Source organism: Maniola hyperantus, chromosome 7 (assembly GCF_902806685.2).
Source record: "Maniola hyperantus chromosome 7, iAphHyp1.2, whole genome shotgun sequence".
In the NCBI taxonomy this organism is placed as follows: domain Eukaryota; kingdom Metazoa; phylum Arthropoda; class Insecta; order Lepidoptera; family Nymphalidae; genus Maniola; species Maniola hyperantus.
In genome coordinates this window covers 6,464,991-6,484,257 of record NC_048542.1, presented here as the reverse complement: position 1 = coordinate 6,484,257, position 19,267 = coordinate 6,464,991, and the positions used below count along the sequence as shown (strand labels likewise).

The window sequence follows — 19,267 nt, the reverse complement described above, 5'->3', positions numbered from 1 at the left end:
ACAAATGGTCGCCTAAGCATTCAGAATACTTTCATATTTCATGCGGTTATTTATTTTTTCTCTCGCAAGTACTGCCATCTCTAGAAAATCTATTGCATTACGTTGCGGAAATCATACAGGTGGTAGTATTACCAGAGTGTCTTTTATAGAACCTACCAATAATAATAAAAAAACCGGCCATGTTTGAGTCAGACTCGCGCTCTAAGGGTTCCGTACGACAATCGTATTTTATCGACGCTTTGCACGATAAATCAAAAATTATTATGCCTAAAAATTAATCAAAATATATTTTAAAATGTGCCTACACGTAAAGCCGTTTCGTATGATACCTCACTTCGTAATCTTACTTTGAAAGTTGAAAATAACAATATTTGTTCATTAACACATTTTAAATTTTTTTCTTTTGATGTAACCACAAATTCACGGTTTTCGGTTCGGTTAAACTGTTGGGCCGCGAAAATCTTACAGACAGACAGACACACTTTCGCATTTATAATATTAGTATGGATAATGCATACAGATATAAGCAATTTTCAGTGAAAGTAATTTGACAGGGCTGGACTAGACTGGTCAGTCCCGTCCAGTCCGGTTCAGTTTAGGGAATTCAGAGGGCTTAGGGAGTCTAGTCAGTAAAATATGAAGAAGTCAAGTAAAGTGAGAAGTGGCCATCCTGTGTGAATCTCGGAGAAGACTTGCGGCAAATATTAGCACAAGGGTATAATAAATATTATAATACCTCGTGTCCATGCGGCGTGTGGAAGATGAAGCGGCGCCAGAAGTGGGGTTATATAGCAGCATTAGCTCAGCCACTAGCGCACCCATGGTGGTTTAGCCCGCAATGTGAGTAGGTTTATGATTTGTACAGTAGTAAAGGTGTCAACACAATGATTGCCTAGATTTTGTTAACCGAATGAAAAAATAGATTTTCAATTCGATGCGTACGACGCAGCAACCAAAATACAGTAACCGGCAGAAAATATTGTACACTAGCTTATACCCGCGACTTCATCCGCGTGGACTACACAAATTTCAAACACCTATTTTACCACCTTAGTGGTTGAATTTCCAAAAATCCTTTCTTTGTGGATGTTAACATCATAATAGCTATCTGCAAGCCAAATTTCAGCCCAATCCTTCCAGTAGTTTGAGCTGTGCGTTGATAGATGATCTATCAACGCACAGCTCAAACTACTGGAAGGTGAAAGAAAAAGGTGACTCACTGACTGATCTATCATAGATCAGTCAGTGAGTCACCTTTTTCTTTTAAATATTAATTAGATTGAGCTTTAGAAAGAGATAGCGGTTTCGTAGAGCGTTGTCTAGGTCGTTGAGAGTGGTAAAACTTCACATAGGAGAGACAACGCTCTACGAAGCTGAATTTTCTTTCTGTCGATGTACAATACTACCTGCCGGCTACTATGCCATTAGTTTTACTTGTAAAATTTCTACTAAAATAGAAGTATTTTTACTTCTTAGCCTCCCCAATAACTATGGTAACCACAATGTCAACATGAACTGACGACTGTCAACGCACGCCAGTGACTGATGACATAATGACTGTTTACATTTTTCGAACAGACAGGTCAACTCGCAGTTCACACTACGTTTATTATAAATCCTAATTAAAAACAGGTATATTTTATTGGTCGGTGTCCGGTGATTAATTTATTAACTACAGATATAAACTGTTGTAACCATTCTACATAAATAAAGTGGCTATACAGATTTTTAAAGGTCCATTATGAAGAATTAATTTTATCGTGAAATACTGAAACACTTCGTCGCAGTGCCCTTGTGTCCCAAATTCTTATTGTTTTATCAATAATTTTATTATTGAATAATACTGATGACCTATATTTGAGTTTCCTTTGTTCGAGTTCCTATGTGCGGGGTTATATAATATCATAGAGCAAAAAACTTCCACATAAAACAAAATAAACAAGTAGAAATAATGTTTTCAACTCTTTTAATTTGTAATGGAAGCTGATTATGTTTCCTAGTTTAGGGAAAACTTCGTTTACGGTGAGTTTTTTTAGTAAAACCTTATGTTATAATTCTTTTAAATATTTATACCTACAAAAGTTGTTGGGTTTGTTTGTTTGTACTTACCTGTGATTTGTAACGAAAGCTTTTGAAATGTAGTCCCAATTTTTAGGCAAAGTTGAAAGGGGAATATTAGTTATGATAAGCATGACTAATGTTCTTTTTTACTATAAAGCTCTTTTCACTGCATTTTAGATTCTTTGTGGCTAATGTTAAAACAAATCACTTCTGTTATTTACAGCCTACATATAGTGGAGTCAACAAGAAACATACACATAAGTTAACTTTCACTGGCAACTTCACCCCATGTCACCGACTCTTTGATATAAACTCTCCAGAGCACAGGGATTCCAAACGACAACACATTCTCAACACTGTGATGCAAAGAACAGAGTCTATAATGTTAGAGCAAAATGAGAATGAATTTAATCCCACGTATGAGGATCCAAGAGATGTTGGTAGGTAATAATTACTTTTATATGCTTCTTCCTGTTATTTCTTTATTTGCCTACAACTTCATCCATGTGAATTTAAATGACTATATACCATAGGATTTTTATGATTTTCTCTAATAAAAGTAGCCTATATTATATCCATGTCTGGAATGCAAGCTACCCTTGTACCAAATTTTGTGAAAATGTGTTGTATGGATGGGCCATGAAAAGATAACAGATAGACAGACACACTTGCATTTATGATATTAGTATGTGTAAAAAAATCACGCGCACATCTATTATAGTACTTCAAAGATTTGCCAGCTCATATCCTAAGCTGTCTATCCCATAAATACTGTACACAAATCTCACAAATTCGAAAAGTATTGACTAACTCAACCATATTATGCTTGCTTCATCTGTCATTTTGAAACAGTAAGTACCTAAGTATGTATGTAAATTCACAAAGTGTCTAGTTCTAGCTATCTTACCTTTGGCGCAAACTAGTGGTAGTCAGGACCACCACACTCTAACCCATATAGCACCCAAGTGCAACCCTGTGACTAGTAGAGACACAATCAAAATGGAATAATAAATTCTATTAATCTTAGTAGGGAAACCTATCAAACCTCCAAGAAAGAGAAACGTTCAGGGTATTGCAGTGATTTCACCAAGAGCCAGCAAAGAGGGAAGATCATTGCTTAGAGAGCAAAAACGTAAACTTACTAAGAAATATGAGAGCTTGGTAACTGCTCTCATGGATAGATGCGAGGAGAATGTTATTATGGTATGTATTCATAGAGTTCTAACTATCATTATAGTATAAGTTACTCTTAATTTTTGTATGTAATTTTTTTTTGTTATCTTTGAAGTGAAAACTTCTTCAGGCGCATTGGACGATTTCGCATGAAAAACGCGTCACAGACATGCATGGACATTAATAATGCTCGGGGCGCTGGTAGATGTAAAAACTAAACTAATGTTAAGTAATGGTTTTATTTTCAAACTAGAGGATGCCCGTGACTACATCTGCGTGGATTTAGGTTTTTAAAAATCCTGTGGGAATCTGTCATTCCATTCCAGCTTCAAGTTTTCACTTCTGTCAGCAGTCCCCATTGACTGCCAATTTTTTCTTTTTCTAGATATCTGAAAAGGAATCTCAAATAACTAAATTACGTGAAAAGCTTAAAACTGTGTTAGAATACAACAGATTATTTGCCAATGAGAACGATCGGCTTAAAGGCGAATATACCACATTAGCGAACTATGTGGAAGAGTGTAAAAAAGTAATTAGAGAAGAAAAAGACAGAAATGGAGAGTGGGAGAAGAAATATAAGAAGTTAGAGGAGAAAGTAAAGCACTATGAAGTCCCAGATAAAGGTATGAGTATAAAAGCTACATTGTGCCTAGGTAGGGCTGTTTGAGCTGGGGTTACAATATGGGGTTATTCAAGGGGCGGACCAACAAATTCCTAAAAGGCCGGCAACGCATCGGCGGTTCCTCTGGTGCTGCAAATGTTCATGGGCGGCGGTAATCACTTAACATCAGGTGACCCGCCTACTCGTTTGCTCGCTATATCTATTTAAAAAAAAAAGATGTAAAGGTGTAAAGGATAACCTTTACATCTTTTTTTTTTAAATAGATATAGCGAGCAAACGTTTTTAAAAATCAGTATTTAATAGATTTTTTGGTGCCTAGATGGCCTAATATAAATATTACTACGCGGCATCGTGCCGGAATGTTAAAACGCTTGGCGGCACAGTTTTGCCGGTAGGGTGGTAACTAGCTACAGCCGAAGCCTCACACAGAGGCAGATTAGAAATTCTAAATTCAAATTTGACCTGCTGGAATTGAACCTGAAACCTCCCACTTACGTCATTGAAGTCGTTAACTACCTACTGTATGATTTCAATGTTAACTGCAATTGCACTGGTTCTATACTAAACAGATATTATTTTCCAAAATGCTTCCTGGTTGATCTATTTATTTAGACAATAAATCTATTTTTCTAGAACAGTCAACAGCAATTCCTTTAGTAGAAGTATGTATGAACTGTAGCAGTCGGCAAATCGTGCTTAATCAGGCGAGAGAACAAAATTCACGACTCCAAAAGGACATGCAGGCTATGAAAGATGTATTGTATAGGTTGGTTTGATTTCTTTTATTATGGAACCCTTAAGAAAACATAATCTGCCACACAGTCGCTGTTTATATAGAAAATAACCCTGAAAAGTCCAAGTCCAAGTCCTTGTCCAAGATGACGGCATCTTGATTTGAAAATAAATGTCATCATCAAAATTCAGCATTCTCGATTACCCTGAAACGACACTCATGTCTATTTTTTGTAAAAAGTCCTTGTCCGCCATCTTTGATTTGAAAATAAATGTCATCATCAAAATCAGCATCCTCGAAAACCCTGAAAATGACATCCCGAAAAATTGCACATTCAGTTAACACTTGTTACACACGCAATATGTAGGTGTGACTCAACGGGAATTTTCGAAAATAGTTGTCCCATTGAGTAACAGAGTGACTCAACGGGACATCTATTTTTAAAAATTCCCGTTGAGTAAGTGTTACACACGGGGGTGTGACTCAACGGGAATAACCCAACTAGATGATGCCCTCGACTTCGTCCGCGTGGATTTAGGTTTTTTTGAAATCTCGTGGGAACTCTTTGATATTTCGGGATCAAAAGTAACCTATTTCCTTCCCCCAGGGATTGCATCCCAATGTATTTTTACTTGTATCATGTAAACCGCATTTTGTAAATCCCAACCTATCTATATTTTCAGACTGAACGTCCAACTATCGCGCTATCAAGAACGCTTACGAAGCAATGTTCATACATTAAACACTGATGCGAAAGATGTATTCAAACCGTCCGAAAAGTATGACGGACTCGATTCCTTAATCACAGCTAGCTTAGGGCAAAGACAAGGTAAATGTATCTTGTGTCGATTCTGATGTTTTTCTCTACACTAGATTTAGAGTATCTGTATCTTTTTCTTTTTCTTATTGTTAAAAAAGGATGAAAAATGAATTTTATATTAAAGACTACGTTTTAATGCTACTCTACAAATTTAAATATATGATTGACAGTTTTGAATTATATTAAGTTGGTCTATCATTTTCTTATTATATTAGTAAGAAAAAGATGTGAAAACTCTAAAATTTTGTTGCAATCAGAATCTCAACCAATACTAAAACCAATAATAAGTAACTTAAAAGTCATAAATGTAACTCAAAATCAATATTTCTACTTTCCAAACAGAAGCTGGTAATGAAGAAACTTATATTAAACCCGCTTCTGAGGAAGGGACATCTCGGTTTGAAAGAGTCGGAGACTTATCAGGGCTATTGAGTGCACAAGCTTTGGGTAAGAATTGTTACCAAACTACACTTTAGGTATACGTGATTCTTTAAATATTGTAGAAATAAAAACCTAGAGTGCTAGGTTTTTATTTCTACAGTTTTTAAAGAAATTAACGTATAAACTTAGTTAAGTAAAACTTTGATGTTCTACATTTTTGACTTTGTTCTGAATTTTCTCTCTAAAATCTATTGCCGTTAGAAATTAAACTAAAACCACTTTTTACAGCGCCTTTATTTGATGCATTTCAAGAAAATCTACAAGAAAAGGATAGCCTCATACGAGACTACGAAAAACAATTCGAAAATATGAATAAGAAATCAAAAGAAATCGTCACAGAAAACAAGGCGTTGGTCGAAAAAGTTAATGCATTAGAACAGGAGTTGGTGCAAGTGAAACAGAGCTATAAGAAACTCATAGTCGAGAAAGAGACAAGTGATGTTGAAAAAACTACGATCTTAGAAAGAGCAGAAAGAGCGGAGTCTAAGTTGAAGGAAGTTTATGAACTGTATGAAGGAAAAAGTAAGCTAAGTTATAATTTAAAGTGATTAGTATTTAGTAAGTGAGTGACGAGGTATACCGTAAAAACAAGATATTTGTCAACAAGCCTCTGCTGATATTAAGACGAAAATCGACCTTTAGATTGAGATTTCGGCTTTATAGAGCATTGTCTGTGTCGCTCATACCTATGTGACGTTTTGTCGGTCTCGACGACAGAGACAACGCTCTACGAAACCGCTCTTTCTATCGGTCGATGTACAATATTTTCTGCCGCGTACTGTATTACATAGATAGATTCTCCATGTTTTCAGTGGCGGCAATGATGAGGGACTATGAAACGGTCCATAGGGAATACTTCTCAGTGAAAACCGCTCTAGAAGCGTCTGCGGGCAAGATGGCGCACCTCGAGGCGATGAGGGCCAAGACTGTACCCGCGGACCTGCATGAAAGGAGACTGGATGATTGTAAACGGTATATGTCTATACTCTATCCACGGAAAGAAGTTAGTATAACGCTCTCTCTGTTCCGTAATCCCATACAAATGACAGAGACGAAAAACTCAGTGGGCGTTAGCCATTTTGGTCACCAACCAACCACAATCATGTTATAACTATAGGTTTTCTTAACATACCTACATGACAGACAGACAACAAAGTGATCCAATAAAAGTTCCTTTTTTCCTTTTGAGTTACGGAACCCTAAAAAGATATTTTTTTCAGATTATTGGAAGAACTGAAACATCAATACGGAATGGAGTCAGAAAAAAAAGGCGAACAAATCAGGAAACTAGAAGAAGATTTGCATAAAACTGAGGAAAAATATAACAAAATCTGTCAGGAACATGAGGCTGCCAAAGAAGAATTACGAGCCGCACTCAAGAATGTCAGGTGATTAGAAAAATCATAATACCTAAAGTCTACGACAGGTTGAGATGGCAATCCGCAAGACACCCGCGCACCCGGTGGCGGTGTTAGCGCGGGTGATTCGAAAAATCATAGTACCTAAAGTCCGCGACGAAAGTCCTCCTTGTGCGGGGCGTTCCCTCCCCGATTGCCATTTCAACCTGTCGCGTACTATACATAACAACATACTTCCTCTTAGAGTTTCATTAAAGATTGATGTATTTATAATAGTGAGCAGTGATAGCCTATTGGTTAAAACGTCGACCTTCTGATCGGGAGGTTGGAGGTTCAAACCCGGACATGAACCTCTAACTTTTCAAAGTTATATGCGTTTTTAGCAATTCATTATCACTTGGTTTGGACAGACAACGAAGTAATCCTATAAGGAGGAACCCTTACTTTCCTTTCGAGGTACGGAATCCTGAAAAGGTTCGGTATACGTCCGTTTATTAAAAGTTAATTTGCAATGTAGGTTATACCGTAAAGCAGCAGTGGTCTTCCGCCATAGAGCTCGCGCGGCCGCCGCCAGAGCGACTCGCGCACGAAGGAGTAAGAAAATTCAAAACACCGAACCTTTGCGCAAAGCTTTGGACGCTCTGGAGAGAATCAAGTCGGAGATTAAGGTGCGTAAAAACCCTTTGTTGGTCACTGCACCGATCTGTCTTCATTCTGCAGCTCGATTGCGGTAGAATGACAGCTACAATGTCACGATTGCAAACATATCTATTGAGTACAATGCATTGTTGCAACAAGAATACCATAAACTCAGCCAGATTGTAATAATGCATTGATGCAGCTGGTCTATTGCGGAAAACCTGCATCAATCATTATTACAATTGGCTTAATTTGTGGCATTCTTGTCGCAACAATGCATTGTAGCCAATAGTGAGCGAGCGTCAAGCCAATCAGAGGTGATTGCGATCGTAACTATCGTGATCATCATTCTACCGCAACCGCGCCAGGCAGCTTTCCGCAATCTATCAATTCAATTTCATCAAAATCAATTTATCTTATTAATTCTAACGGGCTCCTATTGAAACAATTTGCGGACGTTTTAGCAACATGTTCGCTGCGTGTAGATAACTATGAAGATGACAGCTTGCATTGGCCGGATCTCTTGTGGCGCCCTCTGAGATCAGTCTTGCCTGTGGATCGCCATTGTACCTACCTAGGTATATGTTAATACAGGTAGTGAAGTCCAGAGCGCATACGTCATTAGAGGAGCTGGAGCGCCGCATACTGGAGCAGGAGCGGCGCGCGGCGCACGCGCAGGCCGAGTACCGGCGCGAGCTGGAGCGCGCCTCCCTGGCGCTCGAGCACAAGGAGGGCATCATCAGGAGTCTTATTGACAAGGTGGCTGATGTTGAGGAAGTAAGGTAAATAATATTGTTCCATCATTATCATTTTTAGGATGTGTACCCGAAGAATGTAAACAAGATCCTATTACTAAGCCTCCGCTGTCTATCCGTCCACTTGACCGATTTTTTTTTATTTTTGTGCCGATCGCACTCTTTGGATAGAAGCAGGCATTACTTTATGGAAGTCAACACATACACAGACAACGTCTGGTACAACGTGCAGCATGCGATAGCCACCGCCCGCCCCTCCCACTACTAAATATTTAGGAAAAGCAAGCAATACGAACCACCACACACTAATCTTCTGAAACACGTTCAATACGTTTCACTCCGACACCGAAGCATCCTCAGATGTAGATTCCGCAAGCGACAAGTATTAGTTTCAGTACTAAAAATGAGTATGATATGGCATGACTTTGATATAATATGTCATGATGATATAACATGAAGAAGCACTGCATGAAATATTCGAAAAAAACCGGCCAAGTGCGAGTCAGACTCGCGAACGAAGGGTTCCGTACCATCGTACTAGATATTTTAACATTTTTATGTGCAATACTACTGGTTAGTGTCAATTTTTTTCTTGGACACATTTTTTTTGTGATGCAACCACAAATTCACGGTTTTCGGATTTATTCCTTTACTTATGCTATAAAACCTACTTACCTGCAAAATTTCTTGATTCTAGGTCAACGTGAAGTATCCTATACGTCTTTCTGGCAGACACGACAGACAGACAGACAGACCGACAACAAAGTGATCCTATAAGGGTTAGTTTTTTTCCTTTTGAAGTACGGAACCCTAAAATTGTCATTAGTTAAACCACAATCGACATTAATGTTTTTGTATGGAAATAACTATTTTTGTGGTAGGTAGATACCAGTATACCACAATCAGAAATTCATTCTTTCATTTTGTTTTTTAATCATAGATTAAGCCAAACCAACACGCATCGTCTTCAAGGCATCGTCTCCGATTCATCCGAAGGGTCTTCCCCAAAAAATCAGGACAAGAAGGAGAAGTCCAACGTAAAACTAGTTCCCGGGCCTGGCGGTTATTACCAGGAGAAAGAAAAAAAGAAGAAATAGTAGGTAATCATGCGCAAATGTTATTCCAATTAGTTTTAAATGAGATGGAGGAAGAAGGAAAAGTGGCCCAACTGACCATTCTCCTTTTTAGTGTGTTTTATTTATACATAATAATATATTGTATTATATTTTGCTCAGTACGGGAAACGATCTTGAACCACGGAAGAGTTAGGCGTCGTCCTAACTGGCAAGGATCATACGATGACACGATGCGTTCTCGTCGCACGCCGTGCGACGGCATCGCACGATGAGTATCGCGCGATCTATAAGGGCAGTGGACACCCCTGTTGTATCATCGTACGACCATTTTTATCGCACGACGAGAACACATCGTTTCATCGTACGATCCCTGCCAATTAGGACGACGCCTTTAAGTCATATTTAGTCGACTCCAAAGCGTCATAACAAATGATATTTTGTGACCTAGGTCTATAAGACAGTTCTCTGGTTTCTTCTTTGGTTTAAGATTTCCCCCATTAACAAAACACCTGGTATAGTTATGATAATATTATGAATTTATATCTTGTTCCCAATCACTGTAGATTTAAATATAATAAAAAATGTGTCTATTAGTCTGTGCGTTTACATTTATTACAATTCACCATAGCTGGGCAGAAAACCGTTTATCCGTATCGTTAATTAACGAAGTTAACAAAATGGCTTCAATTTAAAAATCTTAACGAAATTAAACTTCCGTTAACTTCAGTCCGATTATAACTGCACGTTCGTATTTCAGCGAGTCTAATGGCGAACGAATTAATTCAAAGTGCGAATGCAACGTGGAATTAAGACACTTCTAGAATGTAGATTGGCCTGAAAACTCGCTAGACGCGATGTGTTGGCATTTTGGTTGGACTGTAACACATCTATAGTAGGTACGCGACAGGTATCGGAAAGGGAACTCCCCGCACAGCCCCCGAGCCAACCCAGTGCGGCGAGGCGGGTGACGTGCGGGTGTGCAAGGTGTTCCCCCCACCTCATACCCCGATTGTCATCTCGACCTGACGCGGACTATTCGTAACAAATACGCACCTTGGTATAGGGTACAGAAATGCCTATAAGTAACCTATTATAGTACGTAATTTTAGTAACTCCAACTTGCGTTTTCAGTTTACACCATTTCATTTAAAACGGTAGACAAACACTCATAACTAACATATTGAAAAAAGTTTAACGCTGTTTTCTTTTCCGCTAAACCTTCCCACCTATCAGCTAAATAAATAAACGCATAACCTCGGCGAAGGCCATTACTTACTTGTATCCTTTAAATGAGTCAAGGGTACCTACGTTATCTAATAGGAAAAATATTTTCAGCTTATGTAAACTGTTACTTTTATAAACTGTATTTTGTCTGTTAGTGATTATGTACGTAGATTTCTCAATGGCTTATGTTTGATTTCTAAATTGACTTTTTGTCTTTGAAGGTATCACTATGCTCTACCAGCAATTCTGTACCCTAAACTATTTGGCATTCTGGTACGATGATGTCGCGAAAAAAAGATTAGGTAGGGGTTAATATTGGGGATATTGGTTTAAAGGACTTTCGAGACGGTCAAGCGGCTAGATGGCAAGCACGTAGTTTTTTTTTGCTTGTTCAAGCAGCTTGATGCGCTCGTCAAGCAGCTCGAGCCAGCAAAAGGCACTTTTCTCATTTCTCGTAACACTGTTCAAACGTAAAAACATAAAATCGCATCATTCACGGTCAAGCACGTATATAATTGACTCAAGCATCAAGCAAACATTGTAAACGGTCGATATGCTTGGCTCAAGCAAAAATCCTAGTGCTTGCCATCAAGCCGCTTGACCGTCTCCGAAGCCCTTAATAAACATAGGTAATCGTCCAGGTTCTCACTTCTATTTTAGACTGCATCGCCAATCACCATCAGGCAAGAATCTGCTGATTTGTTACTGAATTTAAAAAAGCCGACTGTACCTACGCAAAATTAATATAAATTTTCCAAGATTTAAACAAATGTTTTAAGATAATAGTAACAATATTGGCAATATCAAATTGTTATTGTAATAACAGTTTGACTATTGACAGAGTGAACTGACTGAGCTTTTTTCATCACCAAAATATTATATCCGTCTGTATGTTTAGGTAATTCATGTTTCTAATTTCTGATAGAAGAATTTGGTTGACAAACCGCAAGGTAGATGCCGATTGCAACGCATTTTCAGTTAGGTACATTCTTTATTTTTATAGGGTTCTTCTGTCAAATCACTTATCAGCCAGCGCTGTAGCTTGACCATTGTGCAGGTGGTCGCTGAAGCTTCTGCGTCAAGTGCATGATTGGCAGCATAGACTTATAATTTTTTCGCTAACATTTTAAGCCTATGGTTGGCAGTTCCCGCCTTATGGCTTCAGCATCCGTCATTCCTACGATAAACGTGCATGATGCAGTACCTATTCCTCTGAACGATGTCGGTTGCCCCGTATTAGCTTCCTGATATCTACATTCGGATCGCTCTATTTTTCATCGCCCTTGGTGCTGAATGTTGATAATATACTTAGATACTTTTCTACTTTTTTTTACTTAAGTAAGTAGGTACTTACTTTATTCTTTGTACAGATATACCTTCTACAGTGATCGCAAAACAAGTAGCAAAGCAAGTTGTAATAGGTAGGTCCATACCTACCCATACCATTTTACGCAAATTAAACCCCCAAGCCCAGCTGAGATATGTTTCTGTAAGTACAATGCGCAGTCATCCGCCTTGTGTTCAGACTAGACTATTTGTTTTGCGCGCACTAGATAGGTAGGTACCTAGGTATACCTACAGGAAAAATTAATTCAACGTTCGACGTGAACAGATGACAATTGGGGTGGGGACGCCCCGCACATCCCTACAGCCCCCGCGCTAACCCGGTGCGGGATAGCGCGGGTGACGTGCAGGTGTGCGGGGCGTCCACCCGCCTCATACCCCGATTGCCATCTCGAACTGTCACGTATTCAGTACAATGAGCTTTTGTGTAGACTTCTTGACGTAGTACCTATAGGCGTTGTTGACGTCCTGAAGTCTTGTTATTTTCTTTAGTCACTTTGGTAAGTATCACGAGTTTTATTGTACTTATTCAAGATAATCTCACATCCTGCTCTAACCGGCGCATCAAGAATAAGTAGAAAAAGACTGATATTAATTTTATCTTCATTCTAGCATAGTTCGTATGCTTAGCCAGGGTTTTTAAAATGGCTATGACACGCAGACAAACAGACAGCTGACCGACGAACTGGATGAAACTTTAGGGTTCCCTGTTTTACTACGCTAACGGCCGAAATTAATAAGTTCGCACTTCTGCAACTTGTCGCCGAATACTAGATACAGTCCGCGACAGCTTGAGATGCCAATTTGGGTATGAGGCGGGAGATACCCCGCACGCCCGCGCGTCACCCGCTCTCTTGCCGCACCGGGTTAGCGCGGGGGCTGTGCGGGTGTGCAAGGCGTTCCCTCCCCGATTGCCATCTCGACCTGTCGCGTTCTGTGGCGAGTGGCTCATTTGTGCAGTTACCTGATTTTAACTGAAGCGAAAGCGGAGATGGTCTTGTGACGTTGTAAATTTTGAACTACTAATTGGCGTCTCGCTTTTAATTAAAATCTATTTTGTTCAAAGTATGTTGGTGCCACCTAGCATCAAGGTGCAGAACTACGCGTGGGTCGATTGTTCAGAGTTCATTCGAGCCACAATAGATGGCGTTTGCTTCGTTGTCAATTGTCGTAAAAATAAAACAAAATAATTAAATAAAACCATAATATCATTTGTTTATTGTTAAGTCATTAACAAAACGGTTCTTATAATATATCCTTAGGTTCCGCAAATATTCAAAAATGAATTGACTTCATGATCAAACTAAATGAGAGCGGCCACACTCGGGTTGCGTCTGGCAACACCGATTGGTGAGATTTAGAATTTTTCTGGTGTCAACATGTGAAGACGAATTTTTTTCGTTCCAGGAAAATCTCATTCTTTTTCGCCCATGGCTTCGCCTGGGAAAATACAATAGTTATAAAGTTAGTCATCCTAACGTATTTCAATGTTTCATCAATTATGGTGAGTGAAAAATCAAGTAATGTGGATTCGACAAAATGGCGGTTTGGTTAGAGAAAATCCTAATTTTATGATTTCATTCCAGTTCCAGTTATTTTATCTTCCCAAATAAATGAGGATAATGGGTTGTGGGTGGACTTCTGAAAACCATTGGTGGCCAGGAGTTCAATAGGTGAGTTGTGTTTGATCGGGAAAATTCCACGTGTCGAAATTTTCACACAGCACAAATTATAATCTTGTTTTTCTTTGTTACAGGGTTTACGTTTACGTTTTACGTTTAGCTTCAGTTTTCCGTTTTAGTTTTACGTTTACGTTTTACGTTTAGCTTCAGTTTTACGTTTTAGTTTTCCGTTTGCGTTTTCGGTTTTCGTATTTATTTCTTTTGCACATTCACGTTGACAACTTAATTTCTATGGATAAGACTTGGTGAAAATCTTTGTAATGAAACATTTCGGTTGTGAAGAATCAAATAAATTGAGTTTTGGATCTTGGCCGATGCCGTCCAGCTACCTTGCAGTCTTCGCACCTACAAGTAAGCAAATGTTTGTATCCTGGAACAGTTTTAGTGAACCTTCTTAGTGTATGTGTACAGTAAGAACCCTGTCTTTACTACTGAGCTTTTATTTTGAAACAATTTTATGAATTTTACTGTGTCATTGTCTATTCCATGCCAATGGCATCTTAAATTTAAAACATAGATTTTATGTACTATCTACCTAAGGCATTCTAATGTATCTAAATTAAGTCTTGGCATTAAGCTAGAATAACTAAGCATTATTAGCCATCATTATGTATTAAGCGACCCCGGTAAAAGTTACATTAAAAACAATTTTGCCTAACATCTAGCAAATTTCATTTATAACACCTCATATACATTACAAGGGAGTCGACGGCTAGCTTCTATTCTTTACTAGGTAGATAGATCAAGTAAGTAAAATTATTTTTTTTCCTCTAATCTTTGTAAGGTGGTAGATTATTCCGTATCCGGGTATATTTCTATTCCGCCCAATTTACCCACCCTTACAAATGGCGCCCGAACGTTTTTTTTACATAGTTATTTCAGTATATTTTGAGAAATTTTGTGAATTTTATGAAATGTACTCCGCTGATTGTACAATTTTCTAAGTAGTGACACATTGCAAAGAGCACTAAGCTGTTTTTTTATGGTTAACTAACTAAATAATAACTAATAGTTAGAAATTTTGTTTGATAGTTTAAGTAATTTTCTGAGTATAGTCCAACATTTTTTTTCTTACTTAATCAACACTTTATAAATGGTGCTTATGCCGTTCAATTATGTTATTTGACTTACCTTTGAGGTGTATAAGTGAATGTTTGCCTTCAGTTTAGTAATAAACATTGCTTAACTGAGCTGTTGTTGGGTATTGCTTTCAATAGTAAGTACATCTTATGTTTGAAAATTCCGGTAACTTAGTATAATTAAAGTTTTGAAACGCTATGTCCTGTTAACTAGTTACACACATACATTTATAAATACTAAGAGTTACAACTTGTGAAACTAAATATATAAACTATATTCAGAGATTACATTAAGTTCAAGTAGGAAGTTATGAACAATTTTTTTTCAGTGACTTGATACTTCATTATTTTGTTGAAATTTTGTTTAGAGCTGTGTTAAGGTTATGATAAAAGCTACTTCACACACAAAACATGTTAAGTTTAATTGAATGCTGGTAGTTTAAAGTGACATTTAGAAACAGATTTTGTTGTATTTTAGGTTATGTGTTAAAAGTGTAAAGTAACAGTCATCAAACCATTGCACAATCTCTTTGTTTTTTTTTGAAAGATAATATGCTAGTCAGAGTTCATTGCAACTTTGCTGCCTGTTTACTTTTGTAATTGTAAAGGTTGTAACACACTGTGTACTCATAAAGGTGATACTGCACCTTACAATCATTTATTCAATTTTGGGAAGTTTTATTTTGTTATATTTTGTTTACTATAGTAATAATATGTGCTTGTATTATTAACAATATTTTGGAATAGGAACATAATTGATAAAATAGTTAGGATAGACTTAAGAATATTGTTTTTGTTGTGTATTTTGCTTGTGTATATTTAATAGTTTAAATAACTTCTTTTGTGTTTGTGTTTAACCAATTTGTATAAGGCTAAACATAGACAGTTACACAAGCTCGATATTTTGTTAAATGTGTTTTGACTTAACACAATGGAACAGACTTTTGCCCAGTTTCATTCACTTTTGAAGGACGAATTGTGTTATGAGGTATCCATTCGTTCCGAAACCCCAGCACCTACAGTGCTAGGTTTAAAGAAACAGTTAAAACAATTAATTCAGGAAATTCCTTCTGAATCAATTTTAGAGACGGATTTCACTTCTGAAAGTGAGTTAGGGGTTATTACTAAAAAACTTCAAGACTTAGAAGATTTATTAAAAAAGTGTTCTGACACTAAAGATAGACATGCCCTCTGTAGGTCTAAAGCTTTAGCTTCACATTTGTACTTTAGAATTTTGAGAATACAGTGTTCCGAACTCAGCTTAATAAGTAGGAAGAGTGAATTACATACAAAGTTGCAGAGTTTGATTTCCAGATTAGATGCTGACAATGAGTCGTCTCACGACGAATCACTGGATTCCGAGAGTACCGCCGTTGACTGCACTGGTGATAAAAATGTTGCCAAGTGGAAGTTAAATTTCAACGGACAGGGTGATCCGCGCAGTTTCATCGAACGCGTTGAGGAATATAAAAGATCTTATGGCGTTTCAGATGGAAAATTATTTGTTTCTGCATTTCATCTTTTTACAGGCCGAGCATTGTTATGGTACAGAGGCAACAAATGTCAAGTTTCGTCTTGGTCAGAATTGAAAACTTTATTTTTAGAGGAATTTGATGCAGTAGATTATGACTACAGGTTGCTAGGTGAAATTCGAGCAAGAACACAAGGCTCTGAAGAACCTGTGTCTATCTATTTCGCTGTAATGTTTGGCATGTTTTCAAGGTTGTCAACACCACTTTCCGAAGAACAAAAGTTACAAATTTTATTACATAATATTCGCCCTTTTTACTCAGAACAATTAGCTCTTGTTGACATTAAGTCTGTCGCAATGTTGAAGGAAAAGTGTCGCAAACTAGAGGCTGCGAGGCAGCGTTCCGCCTTATTTTCTGAGCCTACTAACAGTAAGGCAACTTTAAGTTCAGAGTTTGCTTACAAACAAGTGACAAAACAGATAAACACACTTTCAGTCACACCTGCACCTAAGGTTGATACAAGTAAAGGCACTGATTTTTCGAAAACAAATAAACAACTATGTTACAAGTGCGGCAAGGGTAACCATTCCTTTAAATTTTGCAGGACAGTTCCGAAATTTATTAGATGTTTTTCGTGTGGACGTCAGAACTTTACAGTAAAGACATGTCCAAGTTGTAGTAAAAAGGCGATTAGTAAACCCGCTCCGGACAAAAATTCAAAAAACTAATTAGTAAGAACTGTGCAGAGACACAAGTAAAGAACTTGGTCATTAACAACAAAACATCCCTTTTACCTGACACAGTTCTGTATTCAGTGGATAAACGAGACTTTAGGCCACATTTAAAGGTTTTTGTTGACGGTTTTGAGATTACAGGTTTACTAGATTCCGGTGCTTGCGCGTCAATTTTGGGTAACCAGGCGCACAAGGTTTTTTTGAGATTCGGTTATAAATTGCATAGCAGTATTGATACCACATTTTCAGTGGCAAATGGAGACAAACTTGATTGCATGGGTTATATGTTTATTCCGATTACTTATAATTCCGTAACTCACATAATAAAATTTTTTGTAGTACCCTCTATAATAGCGGATGTTATTTTTGGCTGTGACTTTTGGAAAACATTTCAGTTAGCCCCTGGCATTTTTGATAATTTAGAATTAATTAAGGCACCTTCTCAATTTTACAATATTTGTGCGATTGATAATAAACAAATTCATACCATCACTTCTTTTGAAAACTTATCATCTCAACAGAAAGAATTAGCCCAGTCTGTAGTAAATAAATTTTTAGATATTTCTTCAGAGAAAATTGGATTGGGTAGAACAAAATTAATTGAACATGTTATTGACACCGGTGATGCCTTGCCAATAAAAATAAAACAATATCCACTTTCTCCCGAAAAGAAGGAAGCTTTAAGTAAAGAGTTAGATAGGATGCTGGAAATGGACGTAGTTACTCCGAGTGAAAGCCCTTGGAATAACCCAGCAATTTTAGTGAAAAAGGCAAATGGAGACTGGAGATTTTGCCTAGATTGCAGGAAATTAAATTCAGTGACAAAGGGGGATTCATACTCAATACCGTACATTCCACAAATTCTAGATAGCTTGAAAGAGGCAAGGTTTTTATCATCGATTGATTTAAGTTCAAGTTTCTGGCAAATTCCATTAGCTAACGACTCTCAGGAAAAAACCAGTTTTACAGTTCCTGGTAGAGGGTTATTCAAATTTAAAGTCATGCCGTTTGGCCTATGCGGTGCACCAGCACGACAGCAGAGGTTAATGGACCAGTTATTTAATCAAAATTTTTGTAGTGATATTGAAAATGGAATAGTATTTTGTTATATAGATGATATTGTTATTTGTTCTGCTGATTTTGAAACCCATTTAATTTTATTAAACAGAGTTCTGGATAAACTAAAAATGGCTCAACTATCCATAAATTTTGATAAATGTAATTTTTTTAGAAACTCTTTGAAATATTTAGGGTATATAGTGGATGAATTTGGTTTACGCACAGATCCTGGAAAAGTTGCCGCAGTTTTGAACTTTCCGACCCCAAAAACTGCACAGGAGGTAAAGATTTTCCTAGGCACTTGTTCTTGGTACAGGCGCTTTATTAGGAATTTTTCAACCATCGCTGCACCACTCAATAGACTAACGAGTAAAGGAAAGAACGCACCTAAATTTGAGTGGAGCGAACAGGCAGAGGTAGCATTTAATACATTGAAGAATGCGTTGGTAACCGCACCTGTTCTTGCGGTACCGAATTTTGAAAAACCATTCAAAATACATTGTGATGCTTCTGCATATGGTGTTGGCGGTATGCTAACGCAAGAAACCGATGGTTGCGATCATCCCATTGCGTATGTCAGTAGGAGCCTAAATAAAAACGAAAGGAATTACAGCGCGACGGAACGCGAGGCTCTAGCTGTGATTTTTGGCAGTGGAGAAATTTCAGGCTTATTTTGGTTCCAAGCCAGTCACAATTATCACAGACCATGCATCCCTAAAGTGGTTCTTAAATTTAGAAAATCCCTCAGGACGACTCGCCAGATGGGGTTGTAGATTATCACAGTATAATTTTGTTATCGAACATAGGAAGGGTTGTGATAATGTAGTTCCGGATACCTTGTCGAGACTCATACACGTAGATGTAGTTGGTGATCGTAATGATAACTCTAGTCAACAAGTTTTGGTAGATGACTGGTATGACAAAACATTTAATGGCTGTAAAATCAATCCAGCAAATTTTCCGAATTTTTGTATTTTGAACGATAAACTATATCG

General features: G+C 37.7%; 1 protein-coding gene across 4 annotated transcripts; it reads left to right on the top strand.

Moving 5' to 3' along the window:
• The first annotated feature begins 1,571 nt into the window (after positions 1–1,571).
• On the top strand, positions 1,572–10,265 carry LOC117983602 (protein Cep89 homolog). 4 transcript variants are annotated; one of them, XM_069499633.1, is made up of 13 exons: positions 1,572–2,022; positions 2,285–2,501; positions 3,092–3,264; positions 3,620–3,857; positions 4,490–4,622; positions 5,273–5,418; positions 5,752–5,856; positions 6,079–6,372; positions 6,663–6,822; positions 7,071–7,238; positions 7,726–7,876; positions 8,442–8,629; positions 9,543–10,265. In XM_069499633.1, the coding sequence occupies exons 1-13, from the start codon at positions 1,990–1,992 to the stop codon at positions 9,697–9,699; spliced, it is 2,163 nt and encodes a 720-aa protein (XP_069355734.1). In that variant the 5' UTR covers positions 1,572–1,989; the 3' UTR covers positions 9,700–10,265. The 4 variants fall into 4 exon arrangements, with proteins under 4 accessions (XP_069355734.1, XP_034826100.1, XP_069355736.1 ...); XM_034970209.2 differs by having other exon boundaries at positions 3,089–3,264; XM_069499635.1 differs by lacking the exon at positions 1,572–2,022 and having other exon boundaries at positions 2,312–2,505.
• Positions 10,266–19,267: the final 9,002 nt, after the last annotated feature.

Excerpts from the sequence above, each read along its gene's own strand:
- LOC117983602 (XM_034970209.2), top strand. The coding sequence starts at position 1,990 with ATGTTTCCTAGTTTAGGGAAAACTTCGTTTACG. Across the intron at positions 3,265-3,619 it reads GCGAGGAGAATGTTATTATG|ATATCTGAAAAGGAATCTCA; the intron begins GTATGTATTCAT and ends TTCTTTTTCTAG. Across the intron at positions 7,877-8,441 it reads GAATCAAGTCGGAGATTAAG|GTAGTGAAGTCCAGAGCGCA; the intron begins GTGCGTAAAAAC and ends ATGTTAATACAG.